The sequence below is a fragment of the Coturnix japonica genome, chromosome 2 (assembly GCF_001577835.2).
Source record: "Coturnix japonica isolate 7356 chromosome 2, Coturnix japonica 2.1, whole genome shotgun sequence".
NCBI classification, from domain to species: Eukaryota; Metazoa; Chordata; class Aves; order Galliformes; family Phasianidae; genus Coturnix; species Coturnix japonica.
In genome coordinates, this window is record NC_029517.1 from 39,264,376 (window position 1) to 39,290,599 (window position 26,224).

The 26,224-nt window shown below is 45.4% G+C and overlaps 1 protein-coding gene across 2 annotated transcripts; it reads right to left on the reverse strand.

Moving 5' to 3' along the window:
- Positions 1-10,730: 10,730 nt before the first annotated feature.
- Positions 10,731-14,873, reverse strand: LOC107309362 (C-C chemokine receptor type 8-like). Of its 2 annotated transcripts, XM_015854081.2 has the most exons (2): positions 14,494-14,873; positions 10,731-12,570 (listed from the first exon to the last, which is right to left on the reverse strand). In XM_015854081.2, the coding sequence occupies exon 2, from the start codon at positions 12,559-12,561 to the stop codon at positions 11,506-11,508; it is 1,056 nt and encodes a 351-aa protein (XP_015709567.1). In that variant the 5' UTR covers positions 12,562-12,570; positions 14,494-14,873; the 3' UTR covers positions 10,731-11,505. The 2 variants fall into 2 exon arrangements, with proteins under 2 accessions (XP_015709567.1, XP_015709566.1); XM_015854080.2 differs by lacking the exon at positions 14,494-14,873 and having other exon boundaries at positions 10,731-12,684.
- Positions 14,874-26,224: the final 11,351 nt, after the last annotated feature.

The following is a 26,224-nucleotide window of genomic DNA, read 5'->3' on the forward strand; positions in this document are numbered from 1 at the left end:
CAGGTAAAGACTGGGTGGTTGCATTCAAGAAAGCCACGTTCTTGGGATAGTATTTGCAGCTGCTTTAAACATTTCTGCTACCCAAGAGAAAGTAGTCTGAAATACCTGGCATTTAGCACATGTAATTTAAAAATTAAACTCAGATCACAAAAAGGTCTGTTGAAAAAACCCACCAAGGTATCTTTTGTGTATGTTGTCTCTTACTGACTTACATATGATCACAAGGGAAAAAGAATCAGTAGGCAAAATTAAAGACATTCATACCACAAATGTTATGTTAGCCTTCTACTTGCCTCTCACAGGTCTTGTGAAGAGAGACAAGCTTGGGTCCTGGAAGCAGCATGCCTGTGTTTGCACAGAGACTTGCTGGAGATGCATAGGTCAGGCCGAAATAGACCCTCTGGTGATGGAGCTGCCTTCCTTCCAGCATGAGACCAGCTCAAGCACTCTGCACCACGCTATACTGTAGGATACAGACCTCGCCTTGAACATCTCTTGTAATTTCAGGAAGCCATTTGTAATGAGCTTGCAGCCACAAGATCAGAAGTAGGCAGGAACCTGCAGCTCATTCCCTTTTTGATGTGGTGGCATTGCAGGATTGAAAGCAATAGAAAGAAAGAAATGGAACAGAGCGTGGTTCATATATATGTCATACATTATTTTTTTTCTGAAACATTTGTACTACCAACACCTTTTCACGCCAACTTAATGACTGCGTAGGTAATCACTAAAAATGAGGACTGATGATTAATATGGCCACTCATTGGCTTCCTGGAGAGTCTGTTTAAGCTTTTAGAGCAAAGTATACATTTTTCCTACAGCTTTTATCAGCAGCTGTGGACCACCCTGCCTGAGACTGCTGTGTGGCTTCCTGCAGTATTTCTAAAAGACGATAAGACCGGATTTTGCTGCAGTTATATCTGGATTTTGTGTGGGGGCTTTTTTTCCCTAGAAAATCAATGTGGATTTTGACTAGAGATAACCTGGCCACTGATGTAGCAGAGATTGTAGAAGAAACTCAGAGCGCTGTGAGCAGTAGCAGAAAGTGTGCCTAAGCAAAACATGGGGAAGGAAAGTTCCTGTGGTGGCTGAAAGACAGAAGTGTTTCCTGTTGGTGTGGAAAGGGGTATGTAGATTTTGCTGCATATACAGAAAAAAAGCAGAAAAGCTTCAAGCCTGAGCAGGAAGGGACTTCCCTACAAGGACACAGCAGGGAGACGTAGGCCACATTTTCCTTCTATCTCATTTCCCTCTGAGTCACTGCCTGAATTTGAAGTAATGACTTTTTGATATTTGTTGTTGTTTTTACTATTTCAGACATCTCTTTCTAGTCCATGTACAGGCTGCTAATTCAGCAGGGTTGTTTTTTTTTTGTTGTTGTTGTTTTGCCAATTGAATCATCTGTGGGCTGCTGTCTTCAGTAAAGAACTGCTTGTCAAAAATCAAAACTCCTGCCCAAGACACTTCTCCTTAGTTCTCTCTAATAGAAGGGGGTTGTCTTGGTTTTTGAGAGTGGGGCTTCTTTGAAGCTCATTGTCCAGGGCCTATGGGTGAGTATAATGGATAATGGGTATGTGGTACCAAGGGGAATCTTTGACCTCTTTTCTCCTTGTCTTGAGACAGTGGCACTTCCTTCTGTGTTTTTCAGAGGCTTTCTGGAACCTTATTTTTGCTTGCTCTGTCAGTTTGCAAAAGTAAAGAACAGCTGCAACTGAAACTAGCACATAAGGGATGGCAGAAGTTCTGGAAATCTAACAAATGCAGCACTTGGGGGTTGAATACCCCCTAAGCAAGAGAAGAAAAAGACTTGGCTGCACAAAGAACCGCCTATGTAGCCAGTACTTTCTAAACTCACCTGGGCAAAGGAAATGTGTGCAAACTGCAAGCATTCATATATTGACAGAACTACTAAAAGATGCTGTATCTCAGGAATGGATAAATTCCTGTCTTCATCTTCTCTCTTACACAGATTGCTAAGAAAGATCACAGAAGAAGTGCTGGCTTCATAATCTGTGAGGTTAGCACGGGTCTTCAGCTTGTTACAATGGGTCTGCAGGATTCTTGCGGTGGGGACTGGCTGACTCATGACTCACTTTGAGAATGAAAGCACAGTTTTGCACATGCTGTTTTGAAAGTTGTAATTCTTCATGTTTCCAGTCTGAGTGCTCAGACTGAAAACAACTAGACAGTGTTTTCAGGCTGTCCCATTGCTCCTCCAGGCCTCATCCACTGCTGCACCACGGCCTTCTCCATGGCTACACATAAGGATCTGTTCCACATGGTGCCCATGGGCTGCAGGGAGACAGCCTGCTCTGCCATGGGCCTCTCCTGGGCTGCAAGGAACTAATGTTCTGTGCCTGGAGCACCTCTTGCCCTCCTTCTGCACTGACCTTGGTGCCTATAGGACTGTTTTTCTCCACATTTTCTCACTTCTCTTTCCCAGTTGCTGTAGTGAAACAGTTTTCACTTTTTTCACTTGCTCTTACAGGCACAACCAGAGTCGCTCATGGCTTAGCTCCAGCAGTGGCAGGTACCTTTCAGAGGAGCTGGAGCTGGCTGTGATCTGACATGGGGAAACTGCTTGGCTCTGTTCACAGAGATCACCCTTACCTTCACTGCACTTGCTGTGCACAGTGCTGTGCTCCAAACCTTTGCTGCATTATTTGTGGATGCACATGTACAAGATTACTGCATCTTCTCTTGAGATGCCCAACTGACAAAAACATGAAAGCAGCCACAGTTTATAATCATCCTTGGAGTGACCCGATGTTGTTCTTTGACTTGATTCAAGTGACAAGCTCCCTGTTTTATGCAGTTCTTTCTGCTTTTAGGTAAGTGGCATAAACACCAAGCTACTTCCTGAAAAGGAAAATAGAGATGATAGCCACCTCCCCTTTGCTTGGTTCTACTTTCCTTGGTTTCATTCCATACTTCTTCAAACTGCAGAGAGCAGGCTCTCTCATCTGTGGCTGGTAGTCAGCTGGTTAGTCTAAGGGCTCCCTCTGTATTAAGTAGATAATGGTGGGTATTCACAAAGTACCTGACTTTGTCTTTAGCTATTCCACCTTAGGCTAGAATGGATCACCATATGGAGAAGTCTCTCCTTAGTGACCAAAGGAGCTTAGACAGAGTTCAGACCAGACAGCTGACTTTTGCATTGATAAAATTGAGCTAGCTAGTCCAATCAAATGTTTCCGATAAGTTGAATGAAATCTTTTGGTGACAAGAAATCATTTTTTGTTTTGGAAAAGAGATCAGGGAAATATTTTAGATTTACTGCTCTTTGGGTTGAGCAGATGTTTGTTTTTTTTTTTAGCAGATCAGCCTGACAATGCTGCCTACATCCTCTGCAGAAGAGAAAGGGGCCTGTGCTGCAGAGATAAAGGCCAATTCTGGTGATGAACCACAGCAGATGCAAGAACAGATTTACTGAGTCACTATGAAAAGTGCACCCTACTTACGGCCATGAAAATTGTATGTGCTCCACATCATGCAACAGAAGTGAGGCTGTGAAGGCCATACTCTTCTTTTTCTGTGCCTTCATAGCTGTGCAGGTGTTCAAAAGGGACACTGCTTTAGAAGAGCTAAGGAAATGCATGAAAGCAAAACATGGTTGCTACTGACGGCAAATGAAAGTTGCACCATCATCAGCTCAGGAGTCTTCGTACTTCCAGAAAGCTCTGGGGTATTTCATCAGGCCCTGGAAAACTAAGGCTAGACAACTGAGATGTAAGTTAACGAGGAGCTGAACATGTTCTTAAGAAATTCTGAGTCGCAGAGAACACAAAGAATTATATGAGGAAACACCTATTCAATTGGTTACACAAATCACAATGGCTTGGTCAGCCTGCAGGAGTCATCAACTCAGCTGAAGAACTTACTATTTGAGGTTCTTTTAGTTGTATTTCACTGATGTGCAGGCTTTATTTAATGCATGCTGTCCAGATCCTTCTCAGACTGCAGAATTTTGCTTTTTGTCTCTTAACAGTGTCTCTAGTCCTGTTAGGGTAATATTTGATTGATTCACAGATACTACAGTATTTGTCTTCTCTCCACATTCATGAGAAGAGAGAGAACTTCAGGTTGTTTATGGAATTACTGGATGAGATCCCCTGGGAAGCTGTCCTTAGAGACAAAGAAGATGAGAAGAGCAGGCAACTCCCTTCCAACCCAAGCCATTCCATTATTCTGTGAATGATAGGAACGAAATCTCAGAGGCCACCTGTGAAAAGCTGAGTCAAGTGGAAAGGGAAGACAGTTAATTTATGTGCTAGCAGTAGACATCAAGGGTAGATATGATAAATTCATGCCCACATGCCTATATCCTGTGGTGGATCTTGTGCTTGCCCTGTGACAGGCCCATGATTTTGTTTTTCAGGGCTCCTCAATGAGACTGAGTCCCACAGACAAATCCAGCCCCAGTCTGCCCAGAGGTTGGCTTCATAGTGCTGTGCACCTGTCTAGTGGAGCCTGCTTTCCTCCTGAGAAAATACCTCATGAGGAGTTCAGCAGCGCAAAGCCAGCCTGGTAGCCATATTACACTGATTAACAGACATATAGAATCTGATCCTAATCATTTCCCAGCAGATTTTATTTGCAGGGTGGAGATCCCATTTTCTTAGCTTCTGTAGATAAAATACAAGAAAGCACACATCAGCAAAACCTCCTTTCTCACAGTCCAAGTCAAACTAACCACACCACAATACCACAGACTGTGCTGTTCTTTGTCCTCACCAGCTGTGGATCACTGTATTAACTTCTGCCCTACACTGTAGTAGATTTTATCACCTTCTCTCTCTTTCTCTCTCAAGTAATTACTGTCTTGGTGCAGGAATGGAACAGCTGGCTTACAGGATGATTTGTATAAGTATAAATATGATATGAAGGCAAGTCCACCTGTATTGGTAAAAGCTCAAGTTATGTTGCAATTGTTCTATGCAGTGAAAGCATGTCAGTTTGTAGTCCCTCTTGAAAGAGATTGTGTAAACGTTAAGACAAACGCAAGCCACAAATAAATGATAAAACTTTAACTGAACAGCCATCTGAGCAACAGAACTGAAAGGAAAGGTATTTTTTCTTCTGCCTAAGTTGTACTAAAATATGCATATCCTAAGTAAAGCTTAAGAAAATCTTAGCAAAAAGTTTGTGCTTCTTGTACTGCACTTGAATTCACCTGGAATCTCAAAACCAAACCATCCCTGGCATGTTTCTTTGGGGAATTAATGCCTCATGTGTTCCATCTTATGAGACTTAAAATCATAATCTAATTTCAGTATGACTATCATGTATCACAGAATCATAGAATGGTTTGTGTTGGAAAACACCTTTAAGATCACCTTGTTCCAACCCCCTGCTATAGGCAGGAACACCTCCCTCTACACCAGGTTGCTTAAAGCTCCATCCAGCCTGGCCTTGAATGCTTCCAGGGAGGAAGCGTCCACAACCTCTCTGGACAACTTGTCCCAGTGTCTCACCACCCTTACAGTAAAGAATTGCTTCTTAATATCTAGTCTAGATCTACCCTCTTCCAGTTTAAAACCACTTCCCCTTGTTCATTCACTACATGCCCTTCTAAAAAGTCCCTTCCCTGCTTTCCTGTATCCTTAAATAATTTACTGTCTGCTACAGTTTTCACACCAATGAGGAATCATGTTTTATCTCCTTGTTCATGTATTAAATGCATTAAATGTGCAATACCTACGCAGTGATCACCACCAACACTTTCTACTACTATGCAGTGCTCTCCCTTCATTGAAGAAGGACTTCATTGAAGAGACTGTTAGATAGGCCCAACCCCCCCTAAAATGTGTTTATTCACTGAAATTGGAAGTTTATCCTGAGTTACCTCCTATTGTTTTCTCTGACTTGGAAAAAAGACTAGAAGACTTAGGGCCAGAGGCTCTGGATGTCAGCTTACAACTGGGAAAAGCTATTGCCAGAGTGTTGTGACAGGTGAAAACAATTTAGTTGTTAGCCTGAGAATCACAGCCTGAGAAGCAAGAGAAGAGGATGACCTGTTTGGATGGGAGATGTACTGACTAGTAATCACTGGAGCATGGTTGGATGCATGAGAGAAAGACACATCCCTCCAACTCAAGAGAAGGAACTCATGACATAGAAAGAGAAGGCAGAAGGTTATCTGTGGGTCACCAGAGTTTCAGCAGACCTCTGATATTTTCAGGCTCTCAATGAAAGCTGAAGTCAGGCAAGCTTAAAAATGTAGTGGTGTTATGAGGTCATCTAGGCAGAAAACGGTAAACCACTGAAAGTTTTCTATCTTGCCCCTGGGTTAACTTATCATTTTAACACTGGCATCAAGGGTTGAAATACGTTATACAAATTCCAATGAGTATCATCAAGTCCGTCACTGAATTCAGGGATGGATCTCAAATGTGACAGAACCTGGCTTTGAACTGGCCATCATACACAGACCTGTGAAAACTCAGTGAGACACATTTGGCCGCTCACATTTGGTTTGGGTGTCCCCAGGGTGCTATCATCTCTCTTAACTTTGCACTGCCATGACCCAGCCTGTCTATCAAGGTGATGGATGTTATCTTGTCAGTGGTGCAAATGCAATGCTCACCCTTCTGTTAAGGACTTCAGAAAGGGGAACACCTTAGACATAAATCCAAGCATTTAATGATGTCATTCATAACAATAATAATGATACTAGCAGTTGAAATTATACCCCCTTCCTAATTTCTACCCCATTCTAAGCGTAACGCTTACTCTTCCATTGCCCTTCTAAACCCTACAGCCAATGTCCAACTACTTGTAACTACTGTCTATATAAAAGCTTTGGTTGTGCCTCACAACAGTAAGCAGAACTATCTGCTCAGAATAACAGCTCTTGCAGCTAAAGTAAGCAGCCTAATGCTTCAGGCAGATCAAGACAAGCTCAGGTGAAGTCAGCCTGGCAACCCCAGCCAGCACAAGGGCTGTGGCTGGTACTGGCAAGAGCAATCTCTGAATGGGTTACAGGACTGCAGAAGACAGTCCAAGAGTTGAGTCTCTAATTACAAGCTTACAGAAGTCTCTCAATAGCATTCCTCTATTCTAGGAAGACAGAGGAACTCAACTGTGCCTCTCCATCTTCCCTTTTCACTCACCAGCCCCTACTCTAAAGAACCTGCAGCCTGCAGGGAGGTAAGGAGAAATGAAGGTCAGCTGTGGGGCAGGGCTGGGGAGAGGGGCAAGGTTTATCTTTGATATGTTTACAGCAGAAGAGAAATGAAGGTGCTGGAGACTTGTGAAAGGAAGCTCTCTTTAGAAGTGGGAAGGCTGAGCTGAGGGAAGTGCCCTGGAGGAATGAAAAGGGGGCTAGGGGAGCCCTAATGGGCTGAAGTTTCTCAGTAGGAAAGTTGCTGAACAGCTCCTAGAATTGTGTGCCAAGTCAGAACTTCGTGTTCCCACCTCCTGCTCAGAGATGAGTGGGTTGGTTTTTCACCATATAGTGCTATCTTTTACCTTGGACTTTTGAAATGATAAGGGCACTAACAGAGAATGGGGATCAAGAGGGTGAGATATTGAAACAGGCCGGTATTGCAGTGCCTCAGCTTGTAAAGCAGCACATCAAGGGAGGCAGGAGAGAAGTGGAGGCAGCAGCTAGCGTACTGCAAACCACAGGGAGCCTGGAGGTAGAACGGCTCTAGAGGTGCAGCACCAGGTCTAGAAATGAGCATGCAGGTGTTTGCTTGTCTTTAAGACTCTTGGAGCACACCTTACTCAGCAGCAAGAAAGGCAGTGAGATTAAAGATTGCCCTTTGGGCTTGATGCTGTTCCTTCTGTGAGCCTGAGAAAACAGATTTGAAGGGTTTTTTTTTCCCCTCAAAATGCAAGTGCTCAGGTTAAAATCTTTTTTTATGTATTATTTTTAGAGACCCTGCGCTGAGTTCTATGTATTTGATGGCACTATCTCATTTTGTCCTGAACACCCATCCCACACACGGGCTCAGGGGCTTCTTCACATGTCCTGTCACCATAGCTCTCAGCTGCTGAACAGGCTGGGCACAGCAGGATGATCTTTTGGCTTCACAGGTTCTCCCTTGTGCTGCTTTGTAATGTTCTGTTATACTGTAGTTCATTTTTAATGTGTGATTATCTCTGATTTGGATGTTTTGCTGCACGCTGCCAAATACTCTTGGGCTAGAATAAGGTCAGGCTTTCCTGTCTAAGAGGATCGCACTACAAAACAGCAGAGAACATGAGACAGGAAAGTGGAGGATTGTGAAACCTTACATAAAAATCAAGAGGTAGAAAGTTCAAAGAGCTACTTACATGTTTTAAAAGCAGCTAGGTAACGCTACCAAACACCAAAAGTAATAGTTGGCACCTCAGCTGGCAATCTGCAGGTGTGACAGCTCCATCCTTGTGAAAAGGGTATGTGCCTTTGCTGTGCAGCATCTGATTAGGACTGCTGTTCTAGGGGCAGCAGTAATTACTTTATTCCATCTCTCCAAAATAATGGTTAGCTTTCAATTTATTTAACAGAACAAGATTGGGGTATATATTCACGTTGCCACACGGCTACAGGGAATCCAAGTAACATCAAATCTGAACATGCCTTGGTGCTTTTGCAGTGGTGTTTGCTGCTGGTGACATCTCAGCACATGAAAACGGGCTGATTCCAGCAATGTGGTTCTGAGTCAATTACAAAATTCTTATACCAGCTTTACTCAGTGACATAACTCTTGAAAGCGAGGAAGTTTTACCTGTACTACATGCTTGTTCCAAGAGAATATTATGCCTGCAAAAGAGGGCAGATTTCTGTTGACAAGTTTCTACTTATAACATATGTGTAACAGCGGAAATGGCAGTACCAGCCCCTTAATGGTACTGTGCTAGGGTACAACTACACCTTGGTTTTGATCTGACAGTGCTGTTACCCAGAACTGTTTCAGAGGATAGAATGCAAAACTTCTGAACGTTTCTTGGCATCTGCCCATGTAAGAATAGCATAAAATCCAGTGGAATTATGGCACCCAAAATGCATTTTCTTGTTCAGAGAAGAGACACAAAGCATCTTGGAGTACGTGACGTGATGCTGGGTACGTGTCTCTCCACTCTGTTATCCCAAAGTAGATCCTTCTTTTGTTGCTTTTTGCAGCCACATTAGACAGTGAATGAGCCTTCTGAAGGGAAAAGTATCCTAAGGACCTGTGGTTGCGTTCTCTGAGGGATCAACCAAGCTGAGCTTAAGGAGAGGATGGGGCTTTGGGTCTCCCCTTTTGGTTTTTAAATACTTGTACTTCATATGCAGCAGAGAAAGAGGAGGAGCTCAAGGACAAGGATGAAGAGGATGAAGAAGCTCTGCAGTAAGTCTGAAGTAAGTCCAGCAAAACCTGTTTTTAGTCTTCTTTGCTTAAGGCTTCACATCTCACTTGGGCTAAATTCTGCTATTACCCTTCTCCCCATCTGATTTCAGCGTGAACTAGCAAGAAAGCAAAGTAATAGCACCAAAGAGTTTGTCTCTTGTCTTGCAGCCTAGAGAGAGCCCTGGCCTGCTGCAGAAAGCATTGCTGTATTAGTGATGCAGGGGTCTTTGGCACATTTTGAGTTCACACTCACAGAATTTTGTGATGGTGATGGAAGTAAGTGTGCAGGTCTGGGGCGCAGCTGAATGGCACTGCAGTCCAAAAATGGGCATTTGAACAATGACAGTGCTTTTGACTGTCTCATCTTTACATGATTTGAAGTGCAGCGAGGTAGGTGAGCACATACTGAAAAATAAGAATTTATTAACCTTGCCCATTACTGCTTATCAGTTCTTGTGAATAACAAGATTGCAGATAGGATCCAATCCCACAGTGTAAAACCAGAGGGTCTTTGAATACCATCGCTAGCTAAAAGCAGTCTTTGCTTTGTGTTGGCTCCAAACCTGTTGTGTCTGAAATGATCATTTACTTGGAATCTAGATGCCTAGGAAGTGCAGGACAATCCCACTTTGTAACCATGAAGGCAGCTCTTTCGGGCTGTAAGTTGTGTGCAGTGTGGATGGGACCACAGCCCTGATTTGATCAACACCATGGGTATCCTTCCCTGCAGCCAGGAGAGCTGGCTCTGACGGGCAGCATTAGTGCCATCAGAGATTATGGCAGCTCATTGGGAAGGGGTCACTGTGTGAGAACTTGCCAGAAATAAATTTCCTTCATCCCTTTTCCTCAAAATACCAAAGAAATGTATTTAAAAAAAACAAAAAACAAAAAACAAAAAACACCAAAACTCCTGTTCTTCCTCCCATTTTTGTCTGAAGTATCGGGTGGTGAGGAAGTAAATGGCACAGAGTAATTCTAACTGAAATACTGCAAAGTTCTGACCACAGGGGAAAGGAATCTGACCTGATGCTGGCCCAGGTATCTTTTTAAACATCAAAGTGCCTGTGCAGTACAAAAACCACAGCAACATGTAAACAGAGAGCTTTGTTTGTACATACCTGGAAGTTTTCCAAGAAGTAAAAATACAGCAGTGAAGATGCAGTGCATTTCTTACCTGATCTTCAAATGTTAGTTGTACTGCTTTAATGGGATTTTGAAAGCAAATTTTGCTCAGCAGGGAACTGGAGATGAGACTGACCTTGCTGAAAACTTCCAGGGCAGCCCTGAATTCCATCAGATGTATTTTGTGGGATACTATCTCAAATATCAGTAATGGCATCCTTTCTTGGACTTCATCTAAGCTTATGAGTCATTAGGAAACCTTTCAGTAGCTGAGGCACACAAAGATGCAATGAATATATTTATTCAAATATAACATGTATAAAAAGGCAGAAAATAATATATGAGAAAAAGGGATGGAGCCTATGTGCTATGTGACATTCTGTGATATTTACATTGAACCACGAACCTTGCAGGCGAGGGATTGGAGAGGTGACATATGGCCAGGCTGCTTTGGTGGGGTTATATTCAAGAGTATACCTCTTTGCATGGGTGGTACAGGGGCACATGGCAGTGTTGCTTTGCTGTCTTCAAAGACATGGCCACCAGAACATGCTGTGGGCAGCAACGTACTAAAGTAACTTGGCAAGCCCCAAGCAGAAGGCCTCTTTATCTGAGAGATGAGGCAGAGGGAAGACTGCCACCGGTCCCTCTTTGCAGCATGGAGCCATCCTGTACTTGTCGCACATCTCTAAGAGTGTACCACCCCCATCCCAGGGAAGCAGGGACTCGTGTAGGAAACAGCTTTCACAAGGCAGAATACGGCTGGGGGCAAGGCAGAAGCCATGCTTTCACTAGGGGAAAAAACAAGCTGGAGAATAAGCAATCTGTTTGCTGAAATATATTGCAAGAGCTCTAAAACCTAATTAAAATTCACCCCATGACCAGTGTGTAGGGTTGCTCCTTTACACTGATGCTCTTTGAAAATTCATTCTGCTGCTCACCATGTGGCATTTCACAGCGCATCCTGAAAGGACATACAGGGTCATCCCCTGGGGACACTGAGCACACAAGGCAGCCTGTGGGGCTCAGGGCAGCCACTTGCTCTGAGGACTGCAACTGGTTGTGCTCAGAGCACTCCAGCACTGTCAGTGCAGCCAGAGATCTGGCTGGGCACCAAAGATGACTGAGTGACCCCAGAGCCTCTGGTGGGGCTCCAAAGGACACGGGCACAGGGTCGAAGCAGCCCTTTCAGGTGGGCTTTGAATGTCACCCCTGCAAAGGCATAGATCACAGGGTTGAGGCAGCAGTGGATGAAGGAAATGGTCTCTGTGAGCTGCAGGGCCAGAGCAATGTGCCTGCTGGCCTGGCAGTTGTCAATGATAAGCAGGCTCTGCAGGGAGTCCAAGAAGAGCACAACGTTGAAGGGGGTCCAGAAGAGGAAGAAAACGATGACAATGATGAAAATCATCTTGATTGCTTTGATCTTGTTCTGATTTTTGCATTTTCGCAGGTTTCTTAGGATCTGGGCATAGCAATGGATGAGGATGCTAAAGGGAATCAAGAGACCCAAGATGTTGGCAGCAAACTGAGTTGTAACCTTCCAGATATTGTTGCCAGGGGGATAAATGGGGACACACTGCACAGACTGCTCAATTTCCAGCTGCTGGTTGAACGCAATGTTGGGTACAGAAGCCAAGCCAGCCACCAGCCACAGGATTAAGCTGATCATTGTGCCGCAGGAAGCTGTCCGTATTTTCATGGCATAGACAGCATGGACAATTGCTATGTACCTGTCAATGCTCATCAGAGTTATAAAGAAAATACTGCTGTAAAAACCCGTGTAATAAATGCCAGCCATTATCTTGCACATTGCATTGCCAAAAACCCACTGATCTGAAGCATAGTATGCTTGGAAAGGGAGAGGCACAACGAAGAGGAGATCGGAGGCCGCAAGGTTCAGCAGGCAGATATCAGTCATCGTCATCAGCCTCTTTCTGGTCAGGAGGATCCAGAGGACCAAGGAGTTTCCCAGAAGGCAGAAGACAAACACAAGGCAGTAAAGGATTGGCAGGAGGAGAGATTTAAACCTGGGAAAGCCATTTCCTTCGTTGCAAGGAGCAGTGTTTTCATCATATCCATAGCCGTATTCTGTTGTGCTTAGGAACTGGTCTGTGGGATTCATCTTGGACTCCTGTGAAGGAAAGAACGAGAGGTAAAGGGTCTGGGTTCTCCCTGTTGGCTTCTTCCTCTGTGCCATATAGATCCTGTAAGTCATGGGCAGAGAGGGACTGCAAAATGTACTCTTAATTGAAAGGTTAGGATTTTTTTGTACCCCCTGGGGTGAGGAAATATTTTGCCCATAGTATGAAGAACCTTATAAAAGTTGGCCAGCTGAAGGGACATCACCTAGCAGCATGTCCATATTCCTAACTGAGCTGCTCAGTGCCAGGTAACAGCCCGTAGGCTAGTTTGCCACTGATAAGTTCGGGATCACCTGTAAGAAACAAGCAACAACATGCAGTGTTGAGCCCAGGGTTGCTGCAGCCAGGCTGCCATCAAGGTGGGCTGGCTGTGCCTGCTGGTAGAGCACAGAGCTTTGTTGCTCTGTCTTCTTTTGCCAAGCCTCAGATTTCAGGTTTAGAGAACACCAGCACAATTTGGTGGGGAGGGAGAGAGCTTCCTCACTTTGTCACTTCTGAAGAATTGCAGTGAATGCAGCTCTTCAGAAGTTTGAGGTTCTTCCCAAAAGTGAGTCAGCACATTAAGCCACTCTTTTGTTTTTCTTCAGATGCCACTTCATGACCACCATAGAAAGGGATCTGGTTGGCTGAGTGAAGTGTTCACATTTTAAGAAGTAAGGTCCTTTCAAAAGACAGAGGATGACTTTGGCTTGTCCCTGCTAGGATATTTACATGTTTGTTGTGCCTTTCATCTATGTGATATCATGGTGGTCGATCCTACCAAAGAGCTTGAAACAGACTGACAGAGAGAAGCATCGCATGTGATAATCATTATCACAATGCAGCAGTAATAATGCAAACGACAGCAATTAATTCATTAAATGCAGTGCAGGTGGTGCAGGGAAGTAGGAGCACCCACATGTGTGGCACAGTGGGGGCTGCAGTTGGAACTCTCCCTGTGCCCCAGGCACAGTGCTGCTGGCACCTCTCCAACCTGCCCCAGCTGCTTTGGGGCACCAGGCCGCTATCAGCCAAAGTCAATCAGTATGTGCTGCATGGAGAAGCTTCTTACAAATATATCCCTCAACCCTGCACAGCTCATTGCTCAGGAATGACCAGGTAATGAGAGAAAGCAGGGCTGCAATCTGCCTTGGCAGTATAATTCTTTCCCATATTCAGCTTTCTGGTAGGGAACCTGTGTTATTAATTTCAGGTTGGTTTTCACGCACATATATTGTGATACTGAGTCATTAGATAATGGTTTATGGCATTTTGAGAAAACATTTACAGCTAATGTTTTGCATCTCATGTGCAACCCTGACACGCTGTTGCTGTGAACAGTCCAGCAATGTTTCATGCTCCTTAGTTACCCGTCAAGGACACACTGAGAGCAGACCATAGGCTCAGCAACTCAAACTCAGAAACAATCAAAATGTAATGAAATATTGAGTTGAGGGTATATACATATGCAGCCATATAAAGATACATAGATAAGATACTTCTGATATGCAGATAGATAGGTAGGTAGGTAGGTAGGTAGGTAGGTAGGTAGGTAGATAGAAAGATAGATAGATAGATAGATAGATAGATAGATAGATAGATAGATAGATAGATAGATAGATAGGTAGATAGGATACATCTGACTTAGGCAGCATTCACAAGTGATTTTGCTGGGCTGAACAGAGCCTGGAGTTGCTCCACTTCAGACTTCACAATGCCTTCCCATGGCCAACACCACTGTATGTTCCCAATCAAGGAACAACACTTCCCACTTTCTCCCCTCTCTCTATTAGTTGACCAAAGAAATCAAGCCCCGACAGCAGCTTTATGGTGAGCATCAAGAGAGGCACAACCAATGCAGGCCCCTTCCCCTGGTTATTAAAGATCACCCATTCCTTTCAAGAGCAGCAGGTTAAAAAGTGTATGGGCTCTACCTCGGGCAGCAAGAAGCCTTCAGGCTCTCGGGCGGCACTGCTCCCTTCTTCTTCTGTCCTCGTCCTCTCTAAGACTCACGAGTTCTCAGAAGGCTTATTCTACTGCTGGTGGGAAAGAATGAGATTTGGTGATAGTGGGTGCTGGATGGGCAGCTGCCAGTTACAGAGAAGGTTTTGAGACAAAGTGAAGGGCTTGAAGCTGCGGTAAACAGGAAAAGGTGAGAGGGCTCAAAAAGACATGCTGCAAAACAAAAAGTCAAAGACAGCTCTTTGTGAAGGCAGTAAAGGTGTAACAGTAAGAGGTGTTCTCTTTAGCAGAACTTTTCCAATCTGCCCTTCCTCACAAACACCCCTAATTTAAGCAAAAAATGGCCAGTGTCTTCACATGGTCATGTCTCCATTCTGTGATTGCTGGACGCGCCAAGTGCTGGACACTCACAAATTTGCACAGATCCATCAAACTCAGTAATTCTGCAGCTTCTTACAGAAACAGAGAAGTGATTTCCAAGAAGCATAGTTTAGTTTTTTTGTTTCCTTCTGCTGATACCAACCTGCATACTGCAGCCTGATGAAGTCCCTTCCTATCAGTAGCGAACAACCTCTGAGCAAAACAAGAACTCACAGTTACCTCTGCATCTTTGCAGTCATCTCTTAAGCATCCTGTGTTCGACTGGGGACGTTTTCGAGTTTCTTTGTTCCCCTGGGATTTCTTAAAGTGTGTTTTGGTTCATTTGGGACACAAGGTCAGAAATAAAATGGTGGAATGAGGGCAGGCTTGACTACTTTTATTTTACACAAGCACTTGAAATCGTTTCACGCTTTATGAAAAACTGTAAACTATGGTAGTGCTCTGTAAGGCAGCCAAATGATACACTTTGCATCCATTAATCTCAGCAATTTTCCTCACTTCCAGAGAACTCAAAAGATTTGCCAGGAGCCCCAAAGAATATCCAGAGCATGACTGTCGTTCATGTTATAACCCATTCTCCAACAGTGGCCAGCAGCTTCAGCCCCATGTAACCTTACAGTGTGTAGATTGTTGTATGAACATGCAACGAAAGGCAGTCTCAAACAGCAGTGTTAAATTCTGCAGACAGATGAAGTAAAAGGGAGAAAATGGGCTGGGGGATAAAAGAAGCTGCCTAACAAAGGACCTGGTGCAGTCAAGAGCACGGTCGAAAGGACCAGAGTTGTCCCATGAGGTGTTCACAGTGCTGCCAACTACTCGACATCACCCATTTGCCAGGTGCTATCACCTAGCAGTCACAGCTCCTCTTCTTTATTTTACCTATTTATTTTGTTCTTTTATTTCTTTACTTTGTAGAATTTATTTCTGGAACGTTGTTGGAGTAGAACTTGATTTTACTTTCTTCCTCTTATCTACATTTCATTTTAGTGGTTAATAATATGTCAGTAGCACGGCCCACTGTTACAGACATATGGTACAGCATAATGCAGTTCTGTTATATTTCCTTTTTTGGCTTTAAAAATCACTAAGGCCAGCATACATTATTTCTTCTTACAGTCAAAGCATCAGTCAACATCAGTGCCCTTTTATCCACAGGATGCTTTTTGTGTTAGTTGCTGTGAAGCCAATAAAAGAATGAAGTCTTCCAATAAAATGTGTATTTTTTTATTTTTAAAATTTATTCATATTCTAAAATGAGAAAGAATTTTATATATGTATATATATATATATGTATATATGTTTTAACTGTGGTTGCCCCACCCTGGAGGCACTGAAGGCCAGATTGGATGGGGCCCTGGGCAGCCTGATCTAGTGGATGGCAGGGAGGCTGGAACCAGATGGTCTTTGAGGTTCCTTCCAACAGGAGTCATTCTAAGATTCTATGTTTCTATGTTTTTTTAATGGGAAGTTCTCCAATGGTGTATTTTCTCCAGCCTCTGTTCTATAAGCTCAGAAAAAAAATGTGTCATGATGTGGGACAGCAGAGAAATGTCAGAAGAGATGCTGCTTGTACAGTATAGAGGGGAAAGAGGTCCAGGACCTTAAAGGTGAGGAAAAGAGCTTCATTCAACATGGAAAAAGATAAACTGCAAGTGAAGGGGCCTGGCAACTGCAGTGGCAGGACAGCTTTGGGCAAGCCAGAGAGGACTGCACTGGCAAGGGTAGTGATGATCTGGTAAGGGGGAGAGGGTATGTGGGGGCTTTTTCAAGAGCCACTGGAAAGCTTGGAAGAGGGTATCTGGTGGAGACAGGGAAGATGTGTCTCCAATACAACCCATATCCTTCTAGATACTTTTTCATCATTTGAGTGGTATTGGCCATGCTGGCAAACAGGATTTTCCTACCCAACTGATGAGCAGCCCTTTAAAGTTCATCTGAGGAGGATAGGAAAGCAGAAAGTGCAGTAAATGAGCAGAAGCAGTAAGATAAGTAGGATATCAGGCTGGATATTAGGAAACATTTCTTCTCAGAGGGAGCGGTGCTGCGGTGGCACAGGCTGCACAGGGAGGTGGTGCAGTCACCGTCCCTGGAGATGCTCAAGACCCGTGTGGATGTAGCACTGAGGGACGTGGTCAGTGGGCATGCCATGCTCCATACACCCAGAATTACAGACCAAGAGCCATGTGGCATCACTGCTTTGGTGACACCACCAGTGCGCTGGCTCCTCAGCCACCACCCAGGCTAGAATTGAAAGGAAAATGTCACCATATGAGGAGTGTCCTGACTCTTCTCCTCATGGCTAGGCAACAGGCATTGAGTTTTCATGTGGGCACTGGGGAACCTCACACCTCAAGGCTCTGTGCTGCACTTCCCTTTAGTTGCTACCTGCTACCATTCTTACCACAACACCACTCTTGTTTATTTAACACATCCACCACAAAGTTACAGTTTCTGCTGCTTTATCTTCTGTTAGAGCGGTGCCTTCAGAGGGGAAAAAAATGTGCAGCACTTTGTCTACCCAAGGGCTTGTTAGCCCAAAGGTGACTGCCACATGGCAATAACGTGGAGCTCCAAACCACCCAGACCTCACAGGCAGAGGCTGTGGCCAAAGTGAATCTTGCCACTAGACAAATAGCATTGCCAAGTTCTCATCTCTCACAGAGATGTACAGAGCACACTTGTTGAGGCCCAGACAGCTGTCCCAAGGTGTTTTCTTCATCGATATCCCCATGGCAGCTCCTCAGCATTGGGATGGTGGCTGTTAGTGGCTGCAAAACTGCTACACCTACTCTTGTGGAAACCTTTTTCCTCCTACAGATGATCTGGATGAATCAAGCTTGAGCATGAGGAGGAAGCTTCGGTTCCAACAGAATACACCAGTAGCAAGATTGAGCCCTGGCCTGAGGATTGAGGGCATTGAGCCCACCAGCAGCTCAGGCCTTTGGTGTGGCTGGTGGAAGGCCTTGCCCCATGCACACAGGTGTCAGTGCAACAGCTTTTAGGGAAAGGTGGGAATGGAAACAAAGCTCAGACAGAACGTCCCAAGTCAGAAGGGACTCACAAGGATAACCGAGTCCAACACCCAGCTCCACACAGCACCACCCAGAACTCTATGTCTGTGAGCACTGTCCAAACACTCCCTGAGCTTTGGGGCCGTGCCCACTGCCCACACCCAGGCACCTAAATATCAGAAAACTTCCATAGAAGTAAAATGTGTTGGTTTCACTGATTTCTGATTGGTCAGCAAAATTTTGCCTTGTATTACTGTAAAACAGTGTTGATGTCTGTTGTCTGTTGATGCAGACACATAGAAGCATATATTTAGCATTGTCCTGCCCACCTCCTGCAGCAGATGCTGGCTGCACACAAGCTGGGAGCCAGGGAATCCTCTGAACACTGATGCTGACTTTGTTGGGGAGGAACAGCTGGTGGTGTTGTGTGGGGTCTGGACCACCTCCCTGTTCTCCACACTCTGCTTCCCATTGTCAGCTCTAAAGCTGCACAGATTATGGCTTTGACAGCTGCAGACTTGCACAACCGCTCCGTTTCACCACAGCAGAAATCAGTGCGTTGCAAAATGTCCAGGACAGTAACTCATTCATAACAATGTGAGCAGGGAATGGGGTTTTCTCAATCATGTTTTGCAACAGAGTCACTTCAGGGTGAAAAGAAGCAACCAAACACATACCTTCAGCACAAGGACCCTCCTATGCTCATCCCTTGGATGATGCTACTTTCACATCCTGTTTCTTTCCCACTTAGGTTTTTAAATTCTTTCTGTCTTATACCTTTTGAATGCCAACAAATGGGCACCTCTGTTTTGCCTCAGGGCTGAGTATAGTACAAGCAAGGATCAATTAACAAGATGACAGAAGACTGGGATGGATGGGATGCTGAGGGGTCCCTTAGCTCAGTTCCTTCCACATGGGTGCTCAGCCTGCTCCTACAGCCCCTGCTTTCCCCCATTGCCTTACAGTTCACCCAAGTGCTTCTGCAGCCTCTCTCCTAGCAAAGCTGTCTTAATATTCAATCCAAAACTCCCTTGGTGTGATTTAAGTCAGTTATTTGTCCTGTCTGTGGAAGGTCAGGTGCCACTTACTTCCAAATTCTTTAGAATATTTATAGGTCTTGTTCCCATTTAACCTGAGTAGATCTTTTTTTTCTTTTTCAGGTCATGGTTTCTAAAGTGTTAATTGTAGCCACTCTTATTCAGCAGCTGTCCAGTTGTCCTTAACCTTTTTCCAATACAGTGCTCAAAACTTGATGCTGAGCCCCAGCTGAGGTCTGACCCCAGCAAAGCAGGACAAATGAGTCCCTTCCCTGGGACAGCTGTTGGCTTCTGCAGTCACGTAGCGTCACTGATTCATGCTTCCCTCTTTTTTCTCCAGAACTTCTGCCTTCCTCATCTCATAGCCTTGGCTGAACTTGCCCCAGTACAGGGCTGTTACTCCTGGCCTTTTTAATTTACCAGCCTTACTTTGAGAAATCATCCTGTCCCTTTTTGTCTTTGAAGCCACGCCTAAGTTGGTGAAAAGCAGAAATAAAATGATGAAAACCTGCACTGGTTCTTCTCCCAGAGTGTTAATGAGAATGCTGACTCCTGCAGGGAGAGAGAGCACTCCAGGGGTCAGAACAAGGTGCACTTCTGTTGAACAACTTGATTAGTGATCTGGTTAATGGGGCAGAGTGCACCATCAGCAAGTTTGTTGATGACATGAAACCAGGTAGAGTGGCTGATAACACCAGGAGGTTGTGCTGCCATCCAGATGGACCTGGACGGGCTGGAGAATGGGCTGAAAGGAGCCTCGTGAAGTTCAACAAGAAGTGAACCCGAGGAGGAACAACCCAAGGCACCGCGACAAACTGAAGCATGGGAGATTCCCTCTGAACCTCAGGAAGCACTTTGATGTGTGGGTGACGGAGCACTGGCACAAGTTGCTCAGAGATGTGGTTTAAGTACGCATCTCAAGGAGATGAGATGCATGCATGTTGTGGTTCCAGCTCTCCCATCTCCCTCTGCTCTCCCCAGGGACAAGCAGAGAGGTTTTCTTCATGCTGCTGCCCACAGAGAGGTGTGAGGAGGGTTTGGTAATGCTGCAGATAAATCTGTATCTAAGCTGCTGGTAAACAGGAAGCTGCCGAGCAGCTTCGTGCTCTTTCTCGGTTTTTTAAAGTTCTTTTGGTCTGCCTTTTGTAGCAGCTCTTTTTTGCTTATTTCATCTCAGGAAATATATTTTCTGCCACCTCTTTCAGGAAATGTGCAAGATAGAAAGAGTGTTGTAAACCTCATGGTTAGCTCAGCCTGCTCGGAGGTTGGTGGTGAGTCAGAGCACCGGGCACCAAGGACACAGCAGTTGCACTGGCAGAAGCCCACAGTCAAGCTAATGGTGGTAGTAAGGCTGAAGGGATTTGACTGCGGAATACAGACTCTTGTACATAGTTGTACAATGATCAGACTTTGCACCAGTATCAGCAATGGTTTTCAAAGCCTTTTAGTCAAGAGCATCAGGGCACAGCTGCTGTCCACAGCTGCAGCACCAGGCTCTTTGGAATTTATTTTCAACCCCAAAGGGCCACCAGTGAGCCAAACCAGGCTCCCTGCCACCCACTGCAAACAAGGGCAGCCCCTCCAAGCTGCTGCTGCAGAGCTTACTGGGGAGAGAGACAGCCACCACAGATATGTGGCCTGCAGGGATCAGTGCTCACCACCTTCAGATCCACCCCTGATCTTGCAGCTAGTGATACCTTCAGGCCCTCCATTAAGCCTGAAAGGGAGGAGAGTTATACAGATGGATTTTCAGGAAGAAGGAAGGTGAGGCACAGCTGGACTAAGGTGGCTTTGCTGCCAAGTGGCTGACTGTGCGCTGGTGGGATGGTGCACTGTGCATCTACCCTTCATGCCATCTTAAGCCTTCACACCAAGGAGGACTCTTTAGGCTAGGAAGGTAAAGCAGAGACCCCATCTCACCACTTCTATGACATCCAGATTTATTTATTTATTTGCTGTCTTACTCTTTTCTGATACACTGCAATAGTTCCAAGAAGCACCAAGATTTTGTACCTTCCCTTTTTCAGGTTTATAGGTACAGGATAAAAGTCAAACACTGAGTTCAGTCATTGCAGTCACTAGGTATGAACATGTATTTCTGACCAAGAGCAAACACAAGACCACCGTTCACATGCAGGACATATGCTGATCTCTCCACATTTCTTGAGGAAAGTAAACGACACCCAAGTAATCTGGAAGTCATCAGCTGAGCCACAAGGCTTTACGCAATCTGTGAAGAAAAAGGAACTTCTTGGATTTGTCTCAAGTAATACTGAATATTCAGTCATGAAAAAGATTGCCTTGGATGCCTGTGTTTCATCTACAAGCCTTCGTTAAAGAAGGGCCCAGAGCACAAATGATGGTGGTCAGCACTGGGAGACCCTCGCACTTGACTTTGCCAATATGAGTTGTCAGAAGCTGGGACTAAGAGGGTTTGTCTTTCTGATTACATAGGACTGTTATCAGAATGAGGGGTCCAAAGGAGAACTTTCCCAGAAAGAGCGGTGCTGCAGTGGCACAGGCTGCCCAGGGAGGTGGTGCAGTCATTGCCCCTGGAGGTGTTCCAGAACTGTGTGGATGTGGCACTGAGGGACGTGGTCAGTGGGCATGGGTGGGTGGGCTGGTGTTGGACAAGGTGATCTTAGAGGGCTTTTCCAACCTTAATGACTCTAGGATGACTCTAGGAAAGATAGATCAGAAGAACCCCTCACTTATTCTTGCTGTGTCTCGCTTTAATTTTCTAAGTCTTCAGTTTTAGAAAATTTAAAATGGAAAATTAAAACAGAAATGTTCCACTGCAGTGCAGTAGAATAGATCAGTAGTTCAAGAGAACAAAACGAAATCATACCATTAAGAAAAAAACAGTGCACAAGGTTTTGGGGTTTTCTTTGCCTTTTGAAATGTGAATTGGTATTCTGATAAGACATCAGACAGCAGCTGACCACAGGTACCACAAGAGGTTAACATTTGATGTGCTTCTCAGTAATGCATGCTGTTCAAGTACAAGTGTGCTTCTAACGTTTTCTTTTATCTTGTCAGTGTTAAGCTTTGTATAAAGCACTTCTACCTCCTCTCCTGTTGCTCAAACAAAGGAGGTGACTGTACAGAGAAATAACACAGCTGTCTTGAGCCTCTGTAGAACCTCTGATAGAAAAGGATTATTACACCTCTCAACTCATTACAAACTCAGCCCTGCCTGCCTCTGGGAATCTCGAACCTTATATCCGGAGAAGCTTTTAGTAAAAATTTGTGTTCTGTTGTATCTTAGGTCAGGGGACCAAAACTATGGTCTGGTGGTGGCCAGCATTGTGCAAGGGATCCTCAGGTGTTACAGGACCTGCCCAGAGCGGTTTTCTCCAGCCTTCCACCTGATTTCTGATCCCAAGGATGCTTTCCTTCAAGAAACTACCTAAGAAGAAAATTCATGTATGCTTTTGGCCTGAGCTGAACGCATCCTCTGCTCCTTCCTAGCACAACTGACTTCAAATCCTCCCTTTTCTCAGGTGCAGGCACTGGGGACCAGCTTACAGCAAGTGGAAGCCCCAGGTTGCTGGCAGAGGCATTGGCTCATTGCCGGAACACACAAGCACAACTATGTGGGGATAGAGGATGCTGGAGCAACTGAATTTGCAAGCAAGTGCATGTGCAGCTGCAGGAGGAGGCATGGAGCAGCAATTTGGTCTCAAGGAGTCCAAAATACAAAAGGATGGTGCAAAAAGGGAAACAGCAGAGCCAGTGAGAGGGTTTGGGAAAGCTGTGCCCGACAGTGGGTTGGCAAAATGCATTCCCATGCACATGCCTTCAGATGCTACCTACCTTTCCGTCAGTTCAGCTTCAGCCTCCTTCTCCTCCTGGGCTGGTGCTGTGAGAGCTGTGCGGAGGCAGCGTGTGGCTGCAGGCAGGAGCAGTGTTCAGTATGGGCAACAGCTGCTGGCTGCAGGCTGCCGGGAGGTGTGGGCAGGAGCAGAGGCTGGCATGGAGACAACACTTTGGACACAGAGGCTGCCCCCCTTCTGAGAACTCAGCTACACTTACAGTCCAGTTTCTGGACTACATGTTGCTCTGTATGAAAGCTGTGATCTCCCTGATGGCTGCGGCTGCCAGATCTCTGCCTCTAATTGTGAGATGCGATCTTGGCCCAATAGCCAGAGCTCCCTCCAGCAGCAGAAGTCTGGGGCTCATCCAGGCCTCACACCTCAAACCTCCTCTCCCTGGAAGCCAGCACCAATATCCTGATGTCCAAAATGACCAGGGGCAGAGGCTGCCTTGAGATGTCATGGGATGGCAGAGTCCACCACAGGATATCAGAGGCCACCATGGGAGACCAGAGGCAGGCATGAAGGACATCCAGGGGGCACCCAGACACCATAGGAAGGGCAGCAGGACGAGGGATGCGTACAGTAAGCTGTCCAGACCCAGTCACTGCCATGAGTCATCACACTCAGATACAGATGTAAAGCATCTAGACACACGTAGACCTAGAAACAGATGTCTTGGTGTTCATGTGCCGGGCATTGCTTGCATACACGGTTCCAATGGCCCATCCTCCCTGGGCTCTTTTGGGCCCATATTACCTGACTAAAGTGAACCTGGCATGATGTGAAGTGCAACCATAAGGAAAACCACAGTTCCTGTACTTTGAGGGAGTTTCCAAGATAGCCTCAGTGCCCAGGGAGGATTTCATGGTTGCAGGAAGCCTCCACCTCCCATGTTTGCACCCAAGCTGCTGTAGACCTGAGGAACTAATCTCTGCTGTCAGCATCACCAGGCAGACAGAGATGATCTACCACTAACACTTACCTCATCTTGCTGCAAACTTAGAGCAGGACCTGGCCACCGAGCATCCTGTTCCCCTTTATGCAAAGCCTATATGAACACATGCCTTGGTTTCCACTTTTGGCACACAGCTGCATGCCTATCTGGCTCTGCAGAGCAGGTGGCTGGGTGCCCACATACCTGGCGCTCTGTCACCAGCAATCATCAGCTCCTCATCACGTAGCCTGGAATTGCTATTTTATGGCTCTCAGAAAAAGAAAAGACATCTTACAAAGTATGCACTCTTCTTTCCCTTGCCCCATACATTTTCAGTGTTGCGAGGATCAGGCTTGCCCAAGATTCCTGCCAGCAGAAGGCAGGGAATCTGGACAAGCAGCCGCAGCTGGGCCATGGCAACCAGGATGTTACATGACCCACAGCTGGGAGCAAGCCAAGCTCCACCATTTACCCCAGACCTTGATCCTTGTCTGTTGGCCTTGCAGCTCAGGCTCAGCCACCTATTCTGTGGTGTTATTTCTGTGGTACCTTAACGACACACTACGTTCTCTAAACATATGCTAAAAAGTATGCTGAAGTATCTTGGGAAGAGATGAATTCAGGATGCGTTGCAGGAGCTTTTTCTTCTGGAGGCAGTTTCATCTCACACCCCCATCTAGGATCCAGTCACAGTGAACAGCAGGACCTGGGGGACTCCAGGTCTGACCCCATTTCCAACAGCCCAAATGAATCGAGGAGGAAGAGATGGACTAACTACAGCAGCACTATGTTGTAGTACTGCTCTTGTTGATGGGAGCTTTCCCGAGACGTAGCACAACTGGCTCTCCGAGGCAGCACAGAGAAGCTGGACGTGGAGCCAGCATCTGGTCTGAGGTTCTGACGTCAAAACCTGCACTGTTGAAATGTCTTGAACATTCACCATCACACACCAAACCCAACTGGCATCACGGGACTGTTGGTGTTGCTATCCAGTGTGCAACAGGGAGCAGAGGTTACAAAATATCTTGTGTGAAGGAAAGGGCCAGAGCCGGGACTGGGAGGGAAGGAAGTGGGAAGGGAAAGAGGCATGGAGGCCGCATTGTACTCACTCACCCCACCGTCTGCTTTTATTTTTGTGTAAGTAAAATTAAGAATTTATATATTTCTGATTGCCACAATGTCCCCAGTTCCACAGCAGGATCACAGCTTGCTCCTACTGCGTGGGACTCAGTCTCTCCCTCAGCCATGTTGAGATTGAGAAGTCACTCGGAGAGGTTCCCCTCCATAAAAGTTTCCAGGGTTTTCTCTGCCCTAGAGAGGAAATATGCCTCAACCTTTGACAAAAACATTTTCTCCAAAGCATTCCTTTGCCATTTGAGGCAGAAAGATACAAACAAAATCAACCTGCAAGCAAGAATCATATAATTGTAGAATCACCAAGGTTGGAAAATACCTACAAGATCATCCAGTCCAACCATCTGCCTATCAACAATAGTTCTCACTAAACCATGTCCTTCAACACAACGTCCAAACATTCCTTGAACACCCCCAGGGTCGGTGACTCCACCACCTCCCTGGGCAGTCCATTCCAGTGCCTGACTACTCTTTTGGAGAAGTAGTATTTCCTAATATCCAACCTGAATCTCCTCTGGTGCAACTTGAGGCCATTCCTTCTCATCTTATCACCAGTTACACAAGAGAAGAGGCTGGATCCCAGCTCACTACAACCTCCCTTCAGATAGTTATATAGAGAGATAAGGTCTTTCCTGAGCCTCCTCTTCTCCAGACTACATAATCCCAGTTCCTTAAGATGCTCCTCATAAGACTTGTGCTCCAGACACTTCACAGCTTCATTGCCCTTCTCTGGACACATTCCAGGGCCTTGATGTCTTTCTTGCAGAGAGGGGCCCAAAACTGAACACAGTACTTGAGATGCAGCCTCACCAGTGCTCAACACAGAGGTAAAAGAAGAAAACCACTTCCCATTGCTATTAGTCATCTTGCATTCACCAGATACCAGAACCTCTCTGCTTCCTGCCACAGAGTCCTTTAGGAAAAACTTAAGAGTTAAATCTAATGGGTGCTGTGAATGCAGGCAGAATTTCTACTTTCCTCCTTTTTCTGTATTTAAATTTCTGAATGTTCCTGCATATCATAAAGATGCAGACACAAGCCAGGGTACAACCCATGTTATTTTTTGCTGTCATCATTAAAAAGATATAGAAATTGCTCTTTCAGCATAAAAGAGCAAAACTATTTCCTGTGTTGCCCACATACCTAGCTCTGGTAGATGTTTTCATCATCTGTTTTTGCAAGCTTCTGCATGCTTCCATTGCCTATCTCACATGGACAATTAGGAACAACCCTCATTAGTGCTCATGAGTGATGTGGTCGTAGCCGGGTGGAAGCCAAGACAGTGCAACATACTGCAGCATCACTGAGAAAGGGAACATTGAAACCTAAATATCTTGTCATCACTTTGGGTGTGAAAGTAGCTTGAGGTAGGGGAACTGTGAAGAAAA